This window comes from Bipolaris victoriae (assembly GCF_000527765.1).
Source record: "Bipolaris victoriae FI3 unplaced genomic scaffold scaffold_29, whole genome shotgun sequence".
NCBI classification, from domain to species: Eukaryota; Fungi; Ascomycota; class Dothideomycetes; order Pleosporales; family Pleosporaceae; genus Bipolaris; species Bipolaris victoriae.
Window position 1 is genome coordinate 40,722 of NW_014575363.1, and position 23,678 is coordinate 64,399.

General features: G+C 52.6%; 8 protein-coding genes across 8 annotated transcripts; 3 read left to right on the forward strand and 5 right to left on the reverse strand.

Annotated features, from left to right (window-relative positions):
• Positions 1-610: 610 nt before the first annotated feature.
• Positions 611-5,117, reverse strand: COCVIDRAFT_25347 (hypothetical protein; the record flags this gene model as incomplete). The annotated part of the gene is made up of 5 exons (XM_014702563.1): positions 611-643; positions 700-4,433; positions 4,484-4,687; positions 4,747-5,022; positions 5,087-5,117. The coding sequence occupies 5 exons, from the start codon at positions 5,115-5,117 to the stop codon at positions 611-613; spliced, it is 4,278 nt and encodes a 1,425-aa protein (XP_014558049.1).
• Positions 5,118-5,919: 802 nt separating this feature from the next.
• Positions 5,920-6,844, reverse strand: COCVIDRAFT_36475 (hypothetical protein; the record flags this gene model as incomplete). The annotated part of the gene is made up of 2 exons (XM_014702587.1): positions 5,920-6,539; positions 6,589-6,844. The coding sequence occupies 2 exons, from the start codon at positions 6,842-6,844 to the stop codon at positions 5,920-5,922; spliced, it is 876 nt and encodes a 291-aa protein (XP_014558073.1).
• A 506-nt stretch (positions 6,845-7,350) lies between these two features.
• On the forward strand, positions 7,351-8,268 carry COCVIDRAFT_95367 (hypothetical protein; the record flags this gene model as incomplete). Its single annotated transcript, XM_014702588.1, has 1 exon — positions 7,351-8,268. One exon carries the CDS (start codon positions 7,351-7,353, stop codon positions 8,266-8,268), a length of 918 nt encoding a protein of 305 aa, XP_014558074.1.
• Positions 8,269-8,416: 148 nt separating this feature from the next.
• Positions 8,417-10,898, reverse strand: COCVIDRAFT_25350 (hypothetical protein; the record flags this gene model as incomplete). The annotated part of the gene is made up of 3 exons (XM_014702564.1): positions 8,417-10,473; positions 10,525-10,694; positions 10,756-10,898. 3 exons carry the CDS (start codon positions 10,896-10,898, stop codon positions 8,417-8,419), a joined length of 2,370 nt encoding a protein of 789 aa, XP_014558050.1.
• Positions 10,899-11,193: 295 nt separating this feature from the next.
• On the reverse strand, positions 11,194-13,983 carry COCVIDRAFT_14730 (hypothetical protein; the record flags this gene model as incomplete). Its single annotated transcript, XM_014702546.1, has 1 exon — positions 11,194-13,983. One exon carries the CDS (start codon positions 13,981-13,983, stop codon positions 11,194-11,196), a length of 2,790 nt encoding a protein of 929 aa, XP_014558032.1.
• A 780-nt stretch (positions 13,984-14,763) lies between these two features.
• COCVIDRAFT_95509 (hypothetical protein) lies at positions 14,764-15,792 on the forward strand (the record flags this gene model as incomplete). The annotated part of the gene is made up of 1 exon (XM_014702589.1): positions 14,764-15,792. One exon carries the CDS (start codon positions 14,764-14,766, stop codon positions 15,790-15,792), a length of 1,029 nt encoding a protein of 342 aa, XP_014558075.1.
• A 623-nt stretch (positions 15,793-16,415) lies between these two features.
• COCVIDRAFT_95301 (hypothetical protein) lies at positions 16,416-18,221 on the forward strand (the record flags this gene model as incomplete). The annotated part of the gene is made up of 5 exons (XM_014702590.1): positions 16,416-16,531; positions 16,585-17,094; positions 17,146-17,302; positions 17,413-17,745; positions 17,805-18,221. The coding sequence occupies 5 exons, from the start codon at positions 16,416-16,418 to the stop codon at positions 18,219-18,221; spliced, it is 1,533 nt and encodes a 510-aa protein (XP_014558076.1).
• Positions 18,222-19,171: 950 nt separating this feature from the next.
• Positions 19,172-22,933, reverse strand: COCVIDRAFT_36480 (hypothetical protein; the record flags this gene model as incomplete). The annotated part of the gene is made up of 3 exons (XM_014702591.1): positions 19,172-19,716; positions 21,288-22,436; positions 22,489-22,933. 3 exons carry the CDS (start codon positions 22,931-22,933, stop codon positions 19,172-19,174), a joined length of 2,139 nt encoding a protein of 712 aa, XP_014558077.1.
• Between the last annotated feature and the right edge of the window lie 745 nt (positions 22,934-23,678).

Below are 23,678 nucleotides of genomic sequence, written 5' to 3' on the forward strand. Positions count from 1 at the left end.
TTCTATATGAATGTATGATGAGATGATACGGGCATCTGTATACCCTAACTCTATTTAATACCATGCTTTAAACCCTTGTATCAATTCCATCTACCGTATCTGTTCGCTGTGAATACATAAATGGACTTTCTTTCTTACAGCGAACCGCCGTATATACGTTCAGACAACAAGGTAACAAAAAGGGGGTATCCAAAAGGCCCAATATCACAAGCAAACAAATTAGATTAAGTTGCAAAATACGTGCGTCTCAAAGCAAACATTTCCTTTCCCGTTCCCTTCAAAAGCGTGCGCACCCCCAAAGCGACAGGAACCCAAAGACTAACATGCCGTAGCTTCCTCCCACACCAAGCGAATGCTTTACTACAAGAAAAGAGAATGTTCGAACAAAGGAAAGAAAGAAGCGTGCGTGCGCTGCGGAGATGGTGTTGGTAAAACAGAGAGAGGGACAGACAGACAGAGACAGAGAGAATGAGAATCAAACGCTCAAAGGTACAAAGACTAGGGGCGGCGCTATGCTAAACATATGTACTCGTACAAGACAAGAAAAAGCGATTCAAGATCTTTTTCACAATGATCATGACGCGTTTACGGACTTGCAATTTTTCACTTCTTAGTTTCCACCAGAGGCCAAGTGGTCAGCAGCCTACGAAGGTGTTAGTCGAGTTTCTTATATGTATCGTGGGATGCTATAGTGCTTACCTTGTTGATGTCATAGTCGAACTTCTCGAGCGCAGAAAGAGCGTCGTTGCGTGCGTAGCCCATACCGGTCAGCTTCTTGAGAATAGGGTCGTCGTGTTCGGTTCCAGTGCTGACGGCACGGCCAAGTGGAGGCATCTGAGGCGACAATTGCTGCGACTTGGACGTCGAGGCGGCAGCCTCCTCCTTGTCAAGCGTATCAAAGACTGACTTGCCAAAGTCGGTTGAGGCTTGTTGCGAGTGCGCGCCCTTGTCAGTCTGCGAAGATTCGAGGTTGGAGAAAATGGCGTCCCAATCCTGGGATGAGGAGCCTGGCTGAGGCTGCTGGGATTGTCCACCAAAGGTCTGAGATAGGTGTTCGAAGTCGCTGAAGCTGTCATCTCCACGAGGCTTGCCCGTGGGTGTTTGCTGCGAAGCCATGGTATTCGACTTGGAGGCTGCTGGCGAATCAAAGACAGGGTTGAACTCATCAAGTCCCTCACGATGCTGTGAAGAGAACATAAAGTCATCATCAACCTTGTCATCTTCCTTGGCATCGGCAAGATCGTCAAAGCCAGCGTCAAAGTCGTCGTTGAAGGCAGATTTTCCGAGCTGAGGAACATTGCTGGATGGCGATGGGCCCTTGTTGTTCTCGTTGGCACCATATGTCAAGGCAGAGTGATACTGGTCGGAAGGAACAGTTGAAACAGGAATATCGAGAGGAGCTGGTGAAGTTGTGGCAGACTTGGACGGGCCACCAAAGAGAGCAGCTCCATGGCCACCTGGTGGGTTGAATGACCTTTCAGGGCCCTGTGCGGTGTCAGGAGAACCAGTAGACGTTGGGTTCTCACGAGCAGGAAGAAGACCACCAAATTCAGGGGGGAACTGGTTCGATCCACTTCTTGTCGTGTTCACAGCGGAATCATATGTAGGTGGTGACTTTTGCGCACCAGGAGAGGGCAAGCCGCTAAGGTTGGAGTCTAGGCGAGTAGTCGGAGGTGGAGCTCGGTAAAGCTCGTCGCTTGAGGCAGTGCCAGGACGTTGCTGTTGTTGAGAGCGGTGCTCCGGTCCAAAGCTGGTACGCTTCTGGTTTGGCGATGCGGATGTGAAGTTGTCATCAAATCCTCTTCCATCGTTGCTGTCGCTGTCGTCGTCATGTGCAAGATCCTCAATGGGCGGGAACTCCTTGTTAAATCTGTTAGAATCGCCTGTTGGTGCACTTGCGTTTGAAGCGGTAGCGGCGGTCTGACGGCTAGGGCCGAAGCCTGCAAAAGCCGCGTCAAAGTCGTCCTTGCCTCCCCGTGGCTGTTCACCAGAGGTGCTGCCAAAGGGGTCGGTGTTGTTGGTTCTCTGTGGAGCACTCATACTGCTCTCACCAGTCTTGTTCTGTTGCAGCGGTGTGCCAGAGTCCCGTGGAAACGCTCCGGGAAGATCTTGTGTTCCAAAGTTGAAAGTGTCCTTCCGATCTTCAGCCTTGGCAATTGAGCGCTGAGTATCGCTGGTAACACTGGTTACTGGAGAAGCCGAGAAAGTGCGGTTAAACAGAGCTGGGTTAAAGTTGTCGGTTTCTGTCCTGTTGGTATCGGTACGCTCAACAGTGGGCTTCTCAGCAATCGGAGTACCAGCGGGTGAAGCCTGTGAGATAGTAGGTGTCTCATTTCCAGGAGCATGGTGGCCATATCTGCTGGCAGAGGCAGGCGCACGCACAGAGGAGCTGAAAGAGTCCGACCGTGGCGCGCCTTCTCTCAATGGCAAGAATGCAGAGCCAAACTGACGTGACTCAGGAGGGGCTGGTGGATCGGCAACACGGGGAGATTCCTGGTAAGAAGACAGAGGAGGCGATGTGGAGGGCGTGGGAACGTCGGGACCCTCAGAAGAGCGTACTGACTGACCCGATGGAGCAGAGAAGCTAGGTCCGAGACTCTGGTTGTCAGGACGGAACGATACTGGAGGCGCACTGCTCTGAGGAGTACCGAACGAACCGAACACACTATCAAAGTCTTTGTGAGGTCCCTCACGAGCAAAGCCAGAGGGTGACATGGTGTTCTCAGCGGGCTGAGGCGACTTTCGGAAGAAGGGGTTGGTGCTCTGGCTTGTTGTGGAAGCTGCAGGGCTGACAACGGCGGGTGACTGGATTGGCGAGCCGCGGGAGGTCTCGTCCTGGGACCTGCTCAAATCATTCATTTCATTCTTGATCTTGTCGCGCTCGCTCTCGTTAGTGGCCAACTGCTTCTTGTTGATCGCTACCATGCCCTTTTGTTGCCGGGCGTCGTTCCTCATCTTGTCAAGCTGGGGGCGAAGCTGCGCAATCTCGGCGTTGAGCTGACGAATGCGTTCTTTCAAGCTGTTGTTCTCGCGCTGATCAGCCTCCAGTTGACCTCCGACTTGACGGTGCTGGTTTTGAAGATCCTGGTAGGATGCCTCAATCATCGCAAGATCCTGCTGTAGCTTTCGAGTCTCATTGCGAGAGCTGGCTAGACGATCCTCCAAAGCTTTGACTGCCTTGACTTCTTGGTCATACTGCGTCTTAAACTGTGAGAGACGAAGTTCAAGGTCACGTTTCTGAGTGTTGACACTGTTGAGATCGCTTTCAGTCGCAGTCTTCTTGTTCTGGACCTCTTGCATCTGGTTGCGTAGGGTGGTCATTTGGTTGGACATGTTGGCCAAGTCAGTGGAATCTTGCGTCAACTTTTTGTTGATCTCAGGATCGGCCTCTCCACCTAACAAATCGTCCATAACGGACGGCGTCGAGTGTTGCGGCGCGCCAGAGATTCCAGACTGGCCCGTGGAATGTGCCGTTAGAGTTTGACCAAAAGAAGAGCTTGGCATGAACGGCTTAAAGGTGGAAGCTGGGTTTCGCGGCTGAGGCTGGAAGTGATGCGGGGAAGTTGGTGAAGCGGCTTTGCTGCCAAAAGGATCGCTCTCGAAAGGCTTGCTGAATGTAGCTGATCCGCCGGTTGATTGTGGCTGCTGAGGAGGAGCAGGAACCGGCGCTGTGAAGGCGTCCAGACCGAAGAGATCATCAGCAGCAGATTTGGGAGCAGGGGGAGGTGGAGGTGGGGGTGCCACTTGGGGTAGGGGAATCTGTGCAGCTTGGTTCGCGGGGGTGCGCAGGCTTGGTGGAATCAAATTGGGCGGCAAAGTTGTAGGGAGTTGATCTCCCTTCCGTTGCTGCCGAATAAGGTACATGGCTACTGCGAACTCGTCCTTGGATAGCTGTCCTTCGGAGTTGATGTCTGCAAGATCCCATATACCTGCAAGAACATCCTCGGGCAGACCCGAGTCACTGAAGAAGCGTACTGCCTGGTCTCCGGTGATGAAGCCGCGGCCCATGGTATCTACACCCTTGAACAAGTTGTCATACGATGCCTTCTCTTGCGGGCTGATTAGCCAGTCGTTTCCAGCAGGCGGTGCGGGCGGGGGAGCCGCTCCAAAGGGTTGCCGGCCGAGTGGGCTTGGCTGCCGTGGTGCAGACTGCTGGCCGCTGAATTGACGTGGGATAGCCATGCTCTGGTCTGGACGTCCTGGTGGCGGCGGAAGTCCTCCACGTCGAGAAGCGGCTTCATACAGGCCCGGAGGCAGCGTGTTTGGGAGGGCCTTCATATTTCCTGTGCGATACGATGCGAGTAGGTGCATAGCGATGATGAACTCTGTAACATTGAGGGCTCCGCGCTGCTCCGTGTCTGAAAGGTTCCATATCCGACCAAGAACTTCATTTGGTAACCGCGCCTTCTCAAAGATTTCTTTTGCGTTTTCGCCTGGAAGTTATTAGCCAAGAGTCAGGTTGGAGTATGAAGTAGGGTTGTACCTGAAAGGATGCCATTGACTGCACCAGACTTCTCAAACAAGCCTGCGTACTCGGCGGCTTTGGCAGGGACTAGCGGAGGGACACGGATTGGGCCGTTGCCACTCACTTGAGGCTGGATGGAGCCGGTTGGTTGTGGGGAGAAGCCAGGGGCGGCGGGAGGAGCCGATGGTGGTGTTAGACCCTCAAACTTTGGCAGGGGGGCGGCTACTTGAACGTCAGCGCATGTGATCAACGAGACACAAGAGGAGTCGCAGGAGTCGTACGTCTAAAGGCAAGCTCTGGAGTAGGGTCTCGTCCTGCCTGGTAGTGTCCAATGAGGCGCAGGACCTGGCAGAAGCCGGCCATGGTCAAGAGACCGCGGTTTTCCGTGTCTGCAATCTGCCATATTTCACCAAGGACAGCTGGTGCTAATTTGGTCCGCTCGAAGAACTTGACGGCGATCTCGCCTGTTATGACGCCGAGCTTTTCTGTGTCGGCTTGCTGGAAGAGATACTGGAAGACGCGCTTTTCCTCTGGCGTCAGGTTGAGGATGGGCTGATCTGCGCCGCATTAGCAGGAGCTTCGCGATACATGGACATGTGCCAAGGAGAACAGTCGACATACTCAATTCTCCGCTTTGTGACATGTCCGCCATGATTGTGCGCGGTTAGACAATGGCTCTGGTGGGGAGAGAGGCAGAAGCCTAGGGTTGACGAGGCTGCGAGTTCCCAGTGCTGTTGTGGAATAGGCGCGGGGAAACAGGCAACAGGCGGCCGGGCGTGGGAAAGTCGGGGGGCTGGCAAGCGGCGGGGGATGGCGGCTGTAGCAATGGCAGCTATGCACGGGGAGCTGCAGAGCAACAATGAGAGATGGCGTAGGGCGGAGGTGGAGGAGGAAAAGCCGGAACGGCGTGGTAGGCGTGGGATGCGAGAGCAGCAATGTTGCGACTATAGTATGCTGGCAGGGTGAAGTGCTAGGCGGAAGCTACCTGGCCTAGTGCCGTGGTTGATGCGCGCCCTCGCCCGCCAACTCATCATTGGGCGGCCACAGCAGCTGTCAGCTCCCCTTCATCCTATCACGTCGCCGCACATGACCGTCCTCCGCACAGCAACCAGAGGGGCCACATACAGTCACATTTGCATCTGCGATGTGAAAAGCTCGCTGCACCTCCAACCAGCCACTTGCATCTCGCCTATCCCGTCTGCGAACCCACTTACACGTACATACTGCCATCCGTATCGGAACAAGCGGCTGTGCAGACAACATCCTGGTCCTTGTCCTACTAGGGTATCAATTGGTCTTCGCTACTCTATACGAAAGACGCCGTCTCATGACTTCGTGGTTACAGGTTTTGTACAGGCGGAGTGGTGAAGAAATAAAAGTGCGACGACAACGATGACGACGACGACGACAAAGATAACGGCCCAACATTGACGTGGAAGCAGAACAACAGCGTTTCATCGCCGCTCGCTCTGGCCGCGGCCGTCCTTTTCCCTGCTGCATTTGGCAAACGCCAGGCTGGGACTGCCTTCATCTCGCATCCCCCACGCCCGTCCCAGAAGCCAATCCGTGACACTAATCATCTTGGCAGTCCGATCCCAATGCTGGCCCTCATCTGTATGCTCGATGATGTGGTTCAGAATCCGTCCTTCCTCGTCAAACTCAAACTTGAACAAGCCTGTGAATTCCTGCTGTGGCCGCTTGGATCCAGCAACAATGCTCGTGATCTTCTCCACTACATCGCTGACCTGCCCGCTCTCTTTCTTGTCCGACTTGCCGCATGTCTGCCATTTGACAATGAGTTTCTCGTTGCGCACATTGCTTGCTGTTGAGCACCCTCCATTCTTCACCATACGCTCAGACAATATCTTGAGCTTTACATTGCCCAGTACCGGGACCTGACCCCATGCGACCGGTGCTGTCCATAGTGCTGCGGCGTACGAGAACCTCCCACTTACAGTAGGCAGGTGTGGGTGCGTCGAGGGAAATAGGTGGAGGCTGATATGCGGAGAGAGGATGTCCTGGGGAAGTGGCGATATCAAGAGCGTCGGTAGGCGCTCATGTAGGACCCTGATAGCTGTCGTCTCTGTTAGCAATACATCCCATTCCTCGTGTAGCAAACATACTGTTTCCCAGCTTCAGGTCGCGCTCGCTCATGCGCTTCTTCTCGCACTCACCGGGCTCGGAGTTCGAGTATGGCGACGAGCTCGTGAACCAATGCCTCGACACCGACGCCCGTCTGGAGCCGACATCGCTGAGAGTCCTCTTGTATTGCCTCAGCCCTAGTATTCGGGGCGCCGTGAGCGAAGTCGCAGTCGTCGTGGCTTCAAGTTGCGTGCGGGCAAACGTCGAGAAGAAGCGCCGCATCAGACCGCTGGTCATGTGTGTGGATGGGAATATGCGACCATGTGTAGGGACAGGCGTAGACGTCTAGAAATATCTCTGTCGTTCGGCCAAATACGGATTGCGGAGGAATCGGTCGCTGGCATGACGCTAGTCAACTGCAGTTGCACCACCAAAGGCCGGGGTATTCGGTCGTGACGTAGGACTAGCGCGACTCTCCCCATGCCCCAAAACGTATTTCCCGTTATGGCTTACCGTGCTCGCCACATGCAACTTCGCACGCCCATGTCCCGGTGGGATAGGCTATTCTACATGCACCCGCACATGACGTTTATAAAGATGGAGGCTAGTCTCTCGTGGTTTCTCGATTCGAGACCCTCAAGATACTTTTACAGGGCCAACTAAGTCACCCCTCAATCCCATGAACCACAAAGGTAGATACACAACCCCGCAATTGTCCAACTGCATATACTGACAAATCATATCCTAGGCTAGAAGTCTCCTTCAAGACCAAAATAGACCAGCCAATTCCAATATCCTCCACCATGTCCTCCTCGGGCAAACGCATCGTCTTCACAGGCGGCTCAGGAAAAGCCGGGCGCCATGTGATCCCCTATCTCCTCCGGCAAGGCTACTCAGTCCTCAATCTCGACCTAATTGACTTTCCCGACCCGGAAGCCGGGGTCTTCACTCTGAAAACCGACCTTACAGACAGCGGTCAAGTCTTCAATGCCCTAACCACACACTTCAACTTCGCTGGCTACGAAGCACCACATATCCCAGGCCCGCCCGACGCCGTCATTCACTTCGCCGCCTACGCTCGCAACATGCTCGTGCCCGACAACGAGTGCTACGCCGGCAACGTGCGCTCAACCTACAACGTCATCGAGGCAGCCTGTAAACTCGGCGTCCGCAAGATCATCATCGCCAGCAGCGAAACAACGTACGAAGTCTGTTTCGGCCAGGGCAACCTCGACTACACCGCTTTCCCACTGGTGGAGGATGCAGACGTAAACCCAATGGATACCTACGCTATCTCCAAGCTCTGCGGCGAACGCGTAGCCCGCGGTTTCGCCCGCCGTTTCGACGCGGACATCTACGCCCTGCGCATCGGCAACGTCATCGAGCCCCACGAGTACGCCCGCGACTTTCCAAAATACATCCAGCATCCGGAGACACGCAAGCGAAACGCCTGGGCCTACATCGACGCTCGCGATCTTGGCCAGATTTGCCATTTGTGCGTGCAGAAAGATGGCCTGGGGTTCCAGATTTTCAATGCGACAAATGATACTATCACTGCTACTTTCCCCACGAAACAATTCCTCGAGCAGTATGCGCCTAATACCCCTGTTACGCGTGAGATGGGCGAGTGGGAGGCCCCGTTGAGTAACCGGAAGATTAAGGAGGTGTTGGGGTTCAAGGAGGAACATGACTGGCGCAAGTATTATAACCCTGATCATTAAATAGAATGGTTTTGTGAGGGAAGAAGGGAGGGAAGTAGATAAATAAACACACCTGTAATTCGAAGATGGAACTAGCTGAAGAATACGATGACCTGGCGGACATGGTAGAATTATACCAGTAGTTAGATTAATCTACTTCGATGTATCTCTAAGCTAACAGCGCAAAGAGCAAATACGTCTTCTTCGCATACTCCACCGCACTCCTCTTCAACCTCCCCACATCCACATCCTCCAACTCCATCTTCTTCCTCAGCGCCAACACACTCTCCTCTCCCGCAGCCGGCTCAATAAACCGCTGTACATACAGCACATCGAACAGCAACTGCTTAAGTCTGTAGACGTTGATCTCCTTCACATCCTCCTTCTGGTCACCAGACACCTCTGCATCCGTCTTTTCCTCTCCTTCTTCGTCCTTTGATTCTTCTTCCTTCTTTTCATCTTCAGCAACCCCCTGGCCAAGTGCAACAATAGCATCAACCTGCCCCTCCACCACACCCACCAACATCCCCGCCACCCTCCCCTTCATCACGCTGACACTCCCGGGAGCCCAAAGATCACTCCCCACACCCGTCATCTTAGCGTTCAAATCGCGTAGAAAGCGGAATGCGCTGGGCGACGGCTGGGTAGGCAGTGGCGGTTGGCCCTCCCACAAGATATGACTATTCGATTTGACTTTGAGGGACTTTGCTAGCGAACTCTTGTATGCTTCCAGCGTTGGCTGTGCGACGTACGATGCTAGAGCTTCGTGGAGGGGTTCGAGGATGTCCGGGGTAAATGGGGAGGTGGGGGGTGTGGCTTTATCTTGAAGTCGAAGTCTGGGTATGCGATCCCCTATTTCCCGGATGACGCGCAGGATGAAGGTTGCTTTTTGGATGGAATCGCATCCAGCCTTTTCGTCAGAGGCTTTGGTGATGGTAGAGAGGCTTTTGCCTAGATTCTGCAGCGCTTCACGCAAGGCTTCTTGTGTGCATTCTTCTAGCAACTTGGGGTCGTCGTCGCTTAGAAGCGTTTGTTTCGAGTCACCTAGGTCCGAGTCGGAGTCTGAGCCTGCGTCGTCGGCAAAGGTGTCGTCCCAGCGGGCTTCCTTCATGCTTTTGACTATGCCTTTGACTTCGAGGACTGAGGCCATCCAGTTGTCAAAGGCGGATGTGACGCTAATGACTGGGTCGTCTCGTCCTTGGTATGTGTTTAGGACTGTGGACTTGAATGATTGAGCTCCATTGGTGAGGTCCGAGGCTTTGTCTATTGTGTCCCAGAGACTGAGTGCCGAGGTTGCTTCGGATGCACCAACTGTATCCAGTTGAGCCGTGAGTTCAGAAACGACAGTCTGCAGTCCGTTTGTTCGTGATCGGACAATGCTTTCAAGCTTGTCATTCATCATGTCGCGCAAGTCGTCGAGTACGTTTGCTGACTTGACGCCCGCCATTCGAGATCCAGAAAGAATCCATGTTTCAATCAGTTCCTGTCGCAAGTCTGCAACCTCTTGCAATCGCTCTTCGCCCTCTAGTGCCTTCTTAACGCCCTTTAGGAAAGCCGCAATGGCATCCCTGGACCAACGATGTAGTATCTGCTCTGCTTCTGGCCGCTGCAACTCATCATGCCGTGGCCAGGGCGTGTAGTTCCGCGCTTCGTCGCCAAGCCACTGGTCGTGCACGTCTAGATTCAACTCATATAGACCGCGAACATCAGGGTCCTGGATCAAGGGATGTGCTTTCAGCTTTGCCAGTGCTTCTGCCAACCTCCGTGGGAATATCGTCTGGGTGTCGAGACACGTCTGAATGCATAGCTTGAGCGCATCAATGCCATGCTTCGCAAGCTCATCTCCACCAGCCTTGATCTCGCTATTCATCCTATCCAATCTCATCTTGTGGAAATGATGTAGGGTATCGGTCGGCGTTGAACTCGTAGCAAGCGCATAGGCGCACATACTCTCCACCAGAGTTGCTGTTTCACCGCTTGCACTCGACAGTCGCTTATCGATTCGTCGCAACAACTTTCTCCGTACAGATAACAGCCTCTCCCACAGCTGATCCACACTCGCTGGTTTCGTCGCAGACTGACTAAGAGCCTTGTGAAGTAGCCGCGAAATGACCAGGACTTTGGCAATGAGCAGATATGACCCTTCTCTTTTCATGAGGCGTGTCATCACCAGAGGCGCATTGCGCAGGACCGAGAGTTGGGACGCAAGCGTGTACCGCTCCGCATCTGTCCTCTGTCAACCCAATGGTCCCTTTCAATGCAATACAAAAGACTGACCACGACTCCGAATGTGAATATCCATTTTCCCCGCATTATCTGATATCTTCTCCAAGCGCCTCGAGTTGCAACTCTGCCCTACTTTCGCAAGCTTGGTTTCCACTTGACCCATTCTTACTTCCATGTCGATGATCGTTTCGGCAGTATCGAGGAGGCTGCGGTAACTTGCTCTGCGTACAGTCAGAATTGCTTGCTCCCCGTTGCTTTTTCCTTGTATTTAAATATCCGTACCCCACGAGCGACCGCAGCTTCTCACGATTCTCGTCGGCATTGTTGCGAAGCTGCTGTTCAAGCTTGCGAACCACTGGAATTGGATACTGGAACGCGTCTTCCCAGGTTTGAAAACTCCGTGGATCTGGCGCATCCGTCGCCATTGTTGCTACTTCTCGGAACGCGTGTGTTAGGTGCGATGTGCTGCCCAAGATTACACAGCGAATGCTACGTTCCCACTACTCGTGCTTAGTCATCACGCTCCAAGTAATAGTCCCCATTTAAAGGTGTTCATAAAAGGGCAATAGTAGTCGTAAAACCATATTTGATGGGTATTTAAATATCTCTAATATGATGATGTATTGGTGTTGAAACCAGAAAGGTCTATCTCTAGTATAAAAGATGGTATCAAAGGTTAAGCTCAGCGACTCCCGCACCATCCCAACTCCCGTAAAACATTCACTCCACCTCTGTGGTATCATTGCCTGAATCTTCGCCGGTCCTCCTCCTTAGTTCACGCTCCACAGCTCGCAACATGATTTGAGCGTCGTCCAGCGTCAGCTCTTCTCCTCCCCTCATGCTTGCAAGCAATTCCGCAAATTCAGGGTCATCAGGTTCGATAATCTCAACCCTCCTACCCTTGGTCCTCGACTTTGGCGGTGGGAGAGGCATAAATGCCCTGCTAGTGCTTCCAAACTTGGCAATCATCTCTTCGTATTCGCCCTGTGGTGTGCTCTGGCTCGTAATCGCCCCTCCAGCACCGAGACGCCAGACGTCTTCTTTGTTGTCGGTCTGGAGGTCATCGTTGTCGATTTTGACAGCAGTGCGTATGACTACACTAAAGTCGCCACCGCCTCCAACGTCAAGATAGCCGAGAACACCAGAGTACAGGCCTCTTCTTTCGCCCTTTTCCACGTCTTGAAGAATCTCACATGATCGTTTCTTGGGAGCACCAGTCATACTTCCTGCAGGAAGACTTTCAACAAAGGCTTCGAAGCCTAGATAGGGTACGGAATGCTTGGCAGGCTTCTTGGAGGCAAAGTCCACAGGTTCTTCCCAATCGTCGGGTGTAGTTGGTTTGTTGGAGCCACTAGGTACTGCGTCAACTACAGAGACTAGCTGCCACAGTGTTTCGTATTCTTCGACTTCCATGAGTTGACTCACGCGGACATTCTCTGAGCCGTATACGCCGTGCAATTGGTGTCGAGTGAGATCCACAATCATGAGGTTTTCTGCCCGTTCTTTGGATGAAGAAAGAATCTCGTGGGCCATTTCAGCAGTCACGCCAGGTTTCTTTTGTACCGTGCCTTTGATGGGCCGACATTGGGCAGTTTGTGACCTGTCCCAACTGATGTATCTTTCCGGTGATGAGCTCAAGACGTGGACATTGTGTATCCTCATGTATGCGCTAAACGGAGCGGGATTCTGGCTGGCTAGGCGCTTGTACATGTTCCAAGAATGTTCGTTATCCTCGGAACGCGAAATTCTGCAGGCAGTCGGTTTACGAGCATGAATCTCGTTGCGTGTAGTAAGGCAGAGTTCGTAGCTCTGGCCATCTGCTATGGCTTCTTGACAAATACGGACTTTTTCCGAGTATTCACCCTCGCCGGCTTTGTATTGTCGGCACGATTCAATGTACTGGTCCATTGTACCGTGTGTTTCGAACGGGTCCACTTCTGCCATAGCACTAGACCCTGGCGTGCTTTCCCGAGATTTCACACCAGCATGGTCGTACAGCCTTTCTATCGTCTCTTCAACCCAGTCTTGATCAAAGGCGCCACGGATGCTCTGGACATAAATCTTCTTGACTTGGTGATCGAAAACTATGCTTCGGGTAATGTATGCAAAGCAAATGTCCGGATAAGCGGCTTCATCATGCCCGTGGACACCGATAGTCTCCAGACCGGCCTCGTACGATGCAAAGCCCATTAGACCTCCCCAGAAAGGAGCCCACGTCGAACCTTGTGGTGGTGTGGATGGCTGGAGACTCTTCATGACTTCTCGTACATATGGCCATGGGTCATTCACGGTCCATTCAGTATGCACTTGATCCCTGCCATCCCTGAGCTCCATTCTGCGGGATCCAGCGTAGTAGTGCAAGCGGAGGGTCTCTTCAGGAATAACAAACCCGATAATGCTATATCTGCCAGTACCTACGGCCATGGGTACCAAGTTCGACTGCAATCCGGATTCAAGAACTAGAGCTTCTCCTCGTGTCAACTCGAAAAGTTCGCAGACATCGGCAACTGTAAGCCTCCCGCTTCCGGTAGTTGCACAGTGTACAGTGCTGGGGGCCAGGTCTGGTATTGTTTGCCCGTCGCCGTGTGCAATCAGCGATGCTAGTTCAAAGGGTGTAATGGTATCGCTGTCGGGATTTGCCGCAAAATTAGCAGATGAGTATTTGCTCTGTTTCATGGCACCGTGGAAACCAAGTTCTCGTCGGAAATCCGCAAAGGTCATTGGGGAAGATGGCGTATTTGGCATGAGAGTGTTTTTGGGAACATTGCGAAACATGCGCTTGCGGTTCCAAGCCTGGGCATCTTCCCACCAGTTCTGGAAGAGGCGTTTTCCTTCGTCGTTTGTGCAAATTGACTCTGGATGGAACTGAACGCCCCAGAATGGCTTTTGTATATGCTTGACACCCATGAGCACAGCACCATTGCGCTCGCTATCGAAATCCCATGCCAGCGGTTCGAGGTCGGGGCAAGTTTCCGTGGGTTCCCAGAGCTGGGCGGGGTATCGTACAGCTCGTTTACTTTGGATAGGGTGGTTGAGCTTGACATGAAGGGAGTGGTACTGTGTGGCCAATAGACGCTCTACGCCTCGAAATATGAACTGGCCTTTGTGCAGGACAGTGGTTATGATGCCATGCTTCGGCTCCTCAAGTCGTTCAATGTCGGCTCCAAAGGCAAGGCATAGGGACTGGAAGCCCAGACAGATGCCAAAAACAGGAACAAGCTGCTCTTCTTGAAGACTCCAGAGCTCTTTCATCAGACCAACGTCCCTTTCGCATTTGGCCCAGCCGGGCCCGGGTCCAGCAATCACACCATCGAAGCTCTTGAGGTAATCCGTAAAGGCTGAGTGCTGCCCATCATCTTTTACCTTTGTAAGATTCGGATCGTCAATAAAGACCTTGACGACTTGCGCGTCGATGTTTTGTTCGACTATCGCGACAATGTTGTTTGAAAACGAATCGTAGGCGTCCAGAAATAAGATTCTCGGGCGTTGAGTCAGAATGGCAGGCGCCATGGCTCTGTACCACGTGTACAGGCAGAACACCACGGGACTTCCGAGTGTGACGTGTCTTCCTGATGACTTCCCAGATATTCCTGATGTCCGGATGCTGAGTTCTACTGTTGCTCGTTGTTTTGTCGTCTGTTTTCAAAAACTCCGACAACTGTCGATAGGGCTGTAGTCGCTAATCCGTGATAACTCCGGAGAATGACCGAAGTAGGGCCAAATGATGCCGAAAGGCCCGCCTTTGGAGGCCAGACGCCGAGGAGCTTGTTGGACTAGTTGAGCTCTACACTGTAGGCTGAAAGTTGAGAACAGGAAGAGAGAGAGAGAAGAAGGAGTCGGTGAATGATAGTGACCCAACGGAACGCCACCAGGTGTGGGTGGAAGATATGCAGGGTCTTTGGCTGCAAAGGGTTAGAGGCTGAGGCATGTGTCGGAAAGGTACGCTTTTCCCTGAAGGGGAAGGTAGCGCATGCCGATTTGCTGTTCCACAGTTACACCCGCACCTGAAACTAGACTGTTGCCACCCTCGAGAAAGTCGGAGATTGGTCGCACGACTAGTGTCGTGCAGGATCTGCCATGTGTATAGGATGTGTTTTATAGACGACGTTGATGGCTGTTTACACGTAGTTTGTGGTGCTTCTTCATTTTTGGTGGGCTGTCGGAAACCGCGTCCTCTCGAGATACGTACCTGGGTGGGTAACACGCTTGGACCATATCAACACAAAGTTTGTAGCAGTGCCCAACACCTTAACCCGACTGCACCAGGTCAGCGCAATCCCTACATAAGCAATGTCCTGGTTGAAGCGACGAGCAGGCCCACTGATTGTGCTCGGGTCTTCAGCGCTTGGCGGGGCAGCATATCGTCTCGCCAAACCCGCAGATGCGTCCGATGCGACCTTGAACCCTCACACCTTCACGCCATATACACTTGTAAGCAAGGAGCCCGTCTCGTCGACCAGCGCCATCTTCACACTGCGCAATAGCAATGGCGTCTCAGATGCGGAAAGCCTCAAGGAGGTATCGAAACGCAGCGTTTGGAGCGTGCAGATCAAGCAACCGCAATTACAGATTGCCCGCGCATACACCCCATTGCCTCGCACGACCGATAGCACCAAGACGGGCGACGATGACCTGGGAGGTATGAGGTTGCTTATACGCCAGGAGACGGGCGGCGAGGTCTCAACCTACCTGCACCGTCTCCCAGAGCAATCGACCATCGAATTGCGAGGACCCAACACCGAACTCAAGCTCCCCCGCGACATCATAGAGGTTGTATTTCTAGCAGGTGGAACAGGCATAGCGCCCGCGATGCAAGTCGCTCAGGCATTGGGACGGCGGACAGGCAGCAAAATGCACATATTGTGGGCAAACCGGAAGCGCGAAGAATGCGTAGGCGGTGTCAGTGATGACAGCGGACAAGATCAAGGCGGTCAGGATCGAATAGGATGGTGGAAGAGTCTGTTCGGCTTTCATGTGCAGGCACCGCTCGTAGAACCACCGAGTGCCACGGAGAAGGGTGCCATTGTGACCGAGTTGGACGCGCTCAAGAAGCGGAGTGAAGCCGCCACAAAAGGCTTGACTGTCAACTACTACGTCGACGAGGAAAAGACGTTTATCCAGCCCGGCGAGATAGAACAAAAGATAAGGCGTCGCAGAGAGGAAGCCGGGTCCCGACTGATCATTGTTTCAGGCCCGGACGGTTTCATCGAATACTGGGCCGGTAGGAAGCTGTGGGCTAATGGCACCGAAGTTCAAGGTCCATTGGGAGGCCAGTTGAGCCGCATGGACCTAGGTGAGTGGAAAGTGGTCAAGTTATAAAAAGCTACGCAAGTCCGTAACGAGAAATGTTCTTGTTCCGCCATGTTCGCAGATGACTATGCTCGTAGACGGAACGCCATGATGAGTGTGTGTTTGGCCGTCCAATATGGAATATATCCCAACTGTCGACTTGTGCACGCTATATTCGGCGCACACATAGTATCGGCTACTTGTTTACCTAGGCTGTCCCACTTACTAACCAGGTGTGCTCGGGCGGTCGTTGTGGTTCCCGGCCGGGGAGGCTAGTAATGTGTCGTGCTTGTGTAACTAGCTACACGAGCGTTAGGAATGATTCCGCGTGCTGAATAATTCCACCGCCGGCTGCGACTTCCTCAATTTTCAATCACAACCAGACTTGTCTGCGACATGACCTCTAGTTCGCATTTTCTAGTCATGTGTCTCGGTGCTTTTTAATATCCTCTCTTCTGCTGCGTTATTGCTGGTTTTTCTTTCTTTCTCTCTTTAACTTTCACATTACACGCCACACCTGCGACATGGGTACAGATGTTGATGCCGAACTCGGCACTGTGCACTCTCAGCCAATCAGCGAAAAGGATCCAAATGCCCGACCAGAGTGCTTCAAATCGCTGTTACAAGAATGTCTGTTTATTGCATCGGTGACCATGGCTGTCGCCATGACGAGCTTCCTGCAGGGTGCCGTCACCGTTATGAGTTCGTTCGCGGCACGAGATCTGGGTATGACCAATGCGGAGCTTTCCTGGATGAATGCCGCCACATCGTGAGAATGACCCGATATCGAATTCAAGGTTGCATGACTGACAAGATATGCAGACTCACGGCTGGTTCACTACTGCTCTTCTTCGGCAGTATAGCTGATCTTTTCGGACGCAAATCCATGTTTATCGCGTCCATGTTCTTCTTCTCCGTCTTTTGCCTGGGAGCCGGCTTCTCCCAAACCGGCATGACGCTCGATGTTCTTTGCGGTGTCCTAGGCATCTTCTCTGCCGCGGCTGTGCCTCCTGCTCAGGGAATGCTGGGTGTCATCTATGCGAAGCCTAGCCAAAGGAAGAACAGGGCTTTTGGCTGCTTCAGTGCAGGCAATCCCATGGGCTTCATTTTCGGGACGATCCTCGCTGGCCTCTTTACCCAGGTGTTCAACTGGAGAGCTAGCTTCTTTCTATTGGCTATTGTGTATCTTTGTATAAGTATTATTGCCGCGTTTACAGTACCCAAGGATACGACACCAAAGCAGACGCTCAACGCACAGACGATGAAGAAGCTGGACCTTCCAGGAACAGCGCTTACAATTTTTGGCATCGGCATGTTTTGTGCTGCACTGAGGTATGGTTGGATGTCGAGGTCAGTGAGACTGCAAGCTGACATTCATCATAGTCTTGGCGGAAATGCGTCACAGGGTTGGAAGACACCCTACGTCCTCGTTCTGTTGATACTTGGAGCCATTTTGATGATTTCATTTGTTGTATGGGAGTTCAAGTACCCATATGCGATGATTGATATGAAGATCTGGCGCGATCGAGACTTTTCTTTGGTAAGTCGGTCCATGTGTCGTGGAATTTCTGTGTCGAAATTCAAGTGCGAAGCTTCACAACATTGCCTGCCACAACCTGCTATGATCTTGGTACTAACTATATGCAACAGTTGATGGGCATCCTCGCTCTCGCCACTCTTGGATTCCCAGTCTTGAGTTTCTGGATGGCACTCTATTTCGAGCGGGTGCAAGGATACAGTGCCCTCATGACTGGCGTTCACATGCTTCCTATGGCTATTGTAGGTCTGACTGCAAACGCAGTGGCCGCCCTGATCCAGCACAAAGTATCCAACAAAATTCTTGTTGGTATTGGATCGACTGCTCTCACCCTTTCTTTTACACTAGCAGCCCTCCAGAGAGACGGAGATTCGTACTGGGCATTTGCTTTCCCAGCGCTCTGCTTGTGTGTTGTTGGCATTGATTTTGAGTTTATTGTTGCAAATGTAAGTTTTATCCCTATGCTTCTCCAACTATCCAATAACTCTGGCTAAACCATTCGTAGATGTATGTTTTGTCATCGATGCCACTTGACAAGCAATCCATTGCAGGTTCGCTGTTCCAGACGATATCCCGTCTATGCAGCGCTGTCGCTTATGGAATCGTGACGGCAATTTTCGATCATGTACAGAAAAATCCAGCAAAATCAGGTTACTACGCCAACAACGCTGCGGAACCTTACTCTTCTGCCTTTTGGTTCGCAGCTGCAGCCGCGTTTCCTAGCATGCTACTCTTTCCCTTTTTGAGGATCGGAACGCAGGGTCACACAGGCGATACTAGAAGAGGGAAGCAGACTGACAAGCGGGAGGATGAGTCGGAAGGCGAACGGGGTGGGGACATTGAGCATGCCGTGATAACCAATGCAACGCCAGGCGGGAAGGGTGTGCATGATCAAGACACAGAAAAAGTCAGATCACAGTAGATGATCCGAATTAAAAGTTTCATTCACGATGCATAGTTCCCGGACATGAAAACCATCAAAAGTCCATCCAAGTCCAATCATTCAAAACAACCAATTTTTCCCATCTTCCTAACCAGCCTCACCTCTGCTTTCCACTGGAACATTCCCTTCTCCATTCCATCCACCAAAACCCAACCAAAACCCAACTACCAACTAAACAAAACATCGCTTCAAAAAAAGCTCCAACCACCTCGTATCCAGCATACCCGCTTCCCCCCTTCCCGCGGCACTTTCCTTCCCCCCCCCTCTCCGCCCCAAAACTAAACCCGCGAACCTAGTGCAAAACCCAGACCACACTTTAAAAATCCTACCGGCTTACTTTTTGCGGGCGTGCGCGCGCTTAGATCCCGCATTTTTGCCCGCCAAAACCTAGATGGTTCGTTCCTGCGTTTGCGGTTTCCCCTGGTGTGGGTGTGCCGCAAGAACCCCCCAGTCCCCCCCCCCCCACTTAAAGTTTGCCCGAGGGGACGCCACAGGGTGTGGACGGGAGCCGGGGGAGGGTTGGATGGTGGGATTGAGAGGTAGGGGGGGGATGATGACGACGTGGTAGGGGGTCTTGGTATTCTATTTGTAATAATATACGTGTGTATTTGTGATTTGGGATTTGATGGTGAGAGAGATATCGAAAAGCAAGAGGTTGAATAAGAATCTCCTTTGGATGTGTACATTTCGTTGATACCTTAATAATACAAAAATATAGGGTTAGGCTGAAATATGATATGCGTTTACTTTTTTTTTTTAAAGAAAAGGCGAAATGAAGAAAAAGAAAAAAGGGATGGTAAAACCGCCCCACCCTTTTTTATCTTGAATGCGCCGAGTCAGAAAGATGTGAAGATACCGCCCGTCCGTCCCGTCCGTTCAAGTCCTTTCTTCCGTTGCCAAAGAAAAAGTGCATGTGTGTGTATGTCGTGTTACGAAGTATCCATACTCTGCACCCCGTCATCTTCCACCTCTTGCTGTGCTCCCATTTTCAACCTCTCCACCTCAGCCCTCAACATCTCAATCTCCCTCTCTTGCGCTCGCATCTTCTCGAGCGCCATTTCGATCAACCGTGCTTTATTCACCGTCTTCTTTTCTCCCGCTGCAACACTCGACCGCCTACTCTTATCCTCCCCGTCTTCCTTGTCCTCTGCTATACTTCCATTCCCACCACCGTTACCATTGGTACTCGCACAATCGTCCTCCCGCCCCCTCATGACAACAAAACACGTCGTCCCGCTCCCAAACGTGACCTCGCCGTCTAACAAAAACTCGGCAAGATCAACCATGGCGTTCTTCATGCGGTCGCGCCGGGCTTGCTCGGCGGCACGGTGCGTGGCGCGCTTCATCATGACGCCCGAGGCCATTGCGGTACTGAAATGAAGGCCCATTTCGAGGTGCTGGCCTGAAGAGATGAGTTCGTAGTTTGATTTTGAGGCGAGGAGGTCGGCTTGGGGGGTTATTACGCCGCCGGCGCCTAGTTGCGTATGTGAGAAAACGAACATATTAGATAGATAGATAGAAGGAGGAATTGAGCGGGGAACAAAAAAAACATACCATTTCGATCGGCAGAGGATATACTGCTGCCTCGCCGTGCTATGGGGACTTTGTTGGGTGGTGGGATGGAGGAGGCGTGGGATATTGAAGATATGGTACTTGCGGTGTCTGCTGTTATGGAGGGGGAGCGCATTGAGGAGACAGTAGGCGAAGTAATGGATTGAGAGGCTATTGAGGGAGTTTTGATGGGTCGTACGGGGTGTATGGGTATCTGAACTTGTGGTTGGATCTGTTGTTGGATTGGCTGTGGTTGCGCCTGTGGTTGGATATTATTTGGTGGGACATGTTGCTGTTGCTGTTGCTGCTGTTGCTGGGCGCTCTCTCGAACTGGACTGTATCTCCTCCTCTTTTTGAAAATCTGTGGCCATGTCCTGCTCAGCGGGCCGCGATGATGACTACTCTCGTTCCGGTCGGCGACCAGCGGTCCGTTTGGGTGTGGATAGGGCTGCATGACTGGATTTCCGATTCTGGGGGCGGAAAGAACCAGGAATTGAGAGAAGAGAACTTGGCGGGGTTTAGTGGATTTGCTACAGATATTCGTTGTTTGCAATAAAGTTGATATGATGTCAAATTCCGCCGTATAGGGTCCGGTCACGCACACGGGCCCGATGTGTCAGATTTGGCGTGGAGCTGGTGCTAGCAGGATATCACTAGGGGGAAGTGTGATGGTAGGGGAGAACGAGCGTGGGTAGCAAGCAGAGCAAAGTCAAGGGCAGAGCAGAAAACACGGGGAGAGGCGAGGGGAGTGGGGGAGAGGGAGAGGGCGTGATTAGTTGAAGTTGGGCATGTACGGCAGCGGTGCAGGCGGGTAAGAGTGAGATTATGCGTGCGAAGCGGACCGGCTTTGGCCTCATCCATGGGGCGAGGAGGCGTAGTTGAAGGCGGGATCTGGAACGAGTTCCGCACCCATGCTTGCGCGTGCCCTCCGTTAAAAAGCAACGGGCGTATGCAGTGAGCATCTCAGCGAGTGAAGCTTTGGCTTGGCGGAGGACCAGAGAGGCACATGCACGCCAACCAACCACACGACGCCGCGAGAGCACATGGCCGCCAAGTCGACGACACATGGCGGAGAGGCCCCCTGCTGCAAGCCCAGCGCGCCGAGTGCTTAGCTGCCACGACTATCGTCCTTGGAGTGACATTTGCCCTCTCTGCTGCCATCCCCATTCACCCTCCGCTGCCATGGGCCTAGCCGCATGCTTCCGTGCTGGGACTTTGCGGGGTTACCTTCTTCATTCGGGGCGACCCTCTGGCTCCACCCCGAGCCCCCATATCACCAAGCCATCAATCGGCGCTCAGCACCATCGCACGTGTGCTCCCCCCATGCTGACCTGCTGGTGGAGACTCTTATCTACCGTCTTTTCAATGAAACCAGCTGCTGCTTTTTATATCCTACTATCGCTCAAGTCGCCACAAAACAATTCGGTTTCAATATTCGCTGCAAAATACGCCAAATGATGCCATCCTACTTCTATGTCGAGCTGTTCATCCTGCTAACCAATTCGTGGCTGTCGTGCCTCTCCTTCCTGTTACCCCGAGCGCCAGGGATATACTCCAGATCCTCCTCGCCGTCGTCCTCGTCGTCCTCGTCGTCCATATCCATGTCCAGAACCTCCTCGCTGAGCATCTTGGGATTCAAAGAAAACGCTCCCTTGGGAACAAAGGTGCTCACCATAACCAACACCGATATAATGGTAAACTGCACGCCCGCCACGTTCAAGATGGCCCCGTGAATCTCGTCGTTGTCTCGGTCCGAGATGCGGTCGATGTATGTTCCCAGGCACGCAGATGCAATGGCGTACATGACAATGTACGTGCTGTAGAGAAATGCCATGACGGCCCCCAGTGCCGATACGTTCTGCGACTTGGACTCGATTCGAGCAAGCGACGCCTGGATATATGCCGCCAGAGACACATCACCCGCAGCCCATCCGAAGCTGATGGGCAGAAAGGTCGCTGCCACAATCCACGCCTGTGCCACGTCGTTGCGCGGAGGACGCCAGTAGGGCAGATACCACACAATCAGCAGACCAAGTGCGTCTAGTCGCAGCCATGGTATCGGCGTCTGCACCAAGTTTGTGAACATGAAGACAAACAGCGCCCCCAGTAGTTCACCAAAGTTCGATCCTCCCACCATGATTTGTGACCAGGCCGAGTTCCCAAAGTACCGCCGCGCAACTGCAGGCGCAATGGCATTCTCCAGGTATCGGTGCGCGTAAAGTGCAATTGCATATCCAGGCAGCAGCCAGATAAATTTGCGATGTGTGAAGATGAGTTTGGCACCGGTTCCCACAGACTCGAAAAAGAGGTAGAAGCCACTAATCACTGCCTTGACATAGTTGGGCTCGCCCTCGGTCACCGAAGCTCGGACTTCCCTTGGTATGCTTTCCTCGTGGATAAAGTACCAGAGAATCGATGCAGCAGCGAAAAAGATGGGCGTGATGACGAAGCTAAAGTTGTTGCCGAGGCGGGGGATGAGGGCAAGAGCTGTGCAAAAAGCACCTGCTGTTCCACTCGTCTCGTAGAAGATGTGCACCAACGAGTCCATCCGGCGGAGCTTCTGAATGTTGCCACCCACGAGATCCCGAGGTATAACGCGTCGGATCAGTTCAACCATACCGTAGACTATGCCACAGACGCAATCTAACACTCATCAGCACATGTTGCGCAGTACCTCGGATAGGGCCATTCTTACAGATGGGTATCATCGCGTCCGTATCGTAGTCGCCGTAGTAGCTGAAGTCATCTTTGGGCCATCCGCGCGGCATGAATTTACCACCAGTTGCGGCATCGAGTATCAGTAAGAGACTGCTCATGAACCCAAACACGAGCACTGCGCAAGCTAGCACGTTCTTGGTCGGATACCGCTTGATCAGAGGTGCAATCAGGATGGACCCTATGCACTGAAATGCCTGGTTCAGGCCTGTCAATACACCCACGCGTTGAAATGTGATGGAAACGTGCGTCGTCTTCTCTAGTTCGTCGTATCGATTCGTGGCGAGTGCGATGATTGATCCGTTGAATGCCTCGAGCCCAAACTTGTACATCATAATGCCGGCAATGTAAATGGCAATGTTCCGGCGCTCTAGAGGCGTGTAAATATTCCATGTTTCTCGGAGGACAGCAATGGGTCGGACCATGTCGACGATCAAAGCACACAAGCGTGCGGCAGCAGTGCTACAGAGAGCAAAAGCGAATCCGCAAATGCGGAGAGACCTTGTTTATACGTCCAGAATGCCGGAACGCTGGTGTTGACGAAAACAGCCAATGAAATCAAGGGAAGCCTGCATGTGGAGTTACCGGTTCGCTACAGGCATGCGTGAGTAGTTACGGATCACAACAGCCGAATCTGTGGCGAGGAGGCATCTCAAGAACCCACGAATTCACGCTCTTGGGAGACGGCGGAGCGCTGCTCTTCAAGGCCAAGTGGTACCATGGCAGCGCCCTAGTCCGAATGAGGCTCGGCATTCTCGTTAGATACTGACCAGTCAGACCCCCCACGTGGCTGACATGCCATGTCTGGGCAGACCAGGGCATTCGCCTCAGCCGTAAGAATAGTCGCAACAGTCTTAATGCACGCGAGCAAAAACTCCTTCATAACTTCTTGTCGTCCCAAGGGGCTGGATACAATAATCTGGGCTGCATTGTCAACTCTTCATTGACAAGAAAAATTGCACGTGGTGCAAAGTGCTGATGAATTGAGGCATTCAATGCCGAGTTCAAGGTTGACATAATTTGCCCTTTTCTATTCAAACCGTGGAATCATAACAACTAGTAGCTTGGGCCAGACCTTGGGACTCGCCAAGTCAGCCCTTTGAATTAATCCTTGGGCTTTACGCGACATTGTGGCAGTGCATCACCAGTGCCAGACGGGAACAGTCGGAG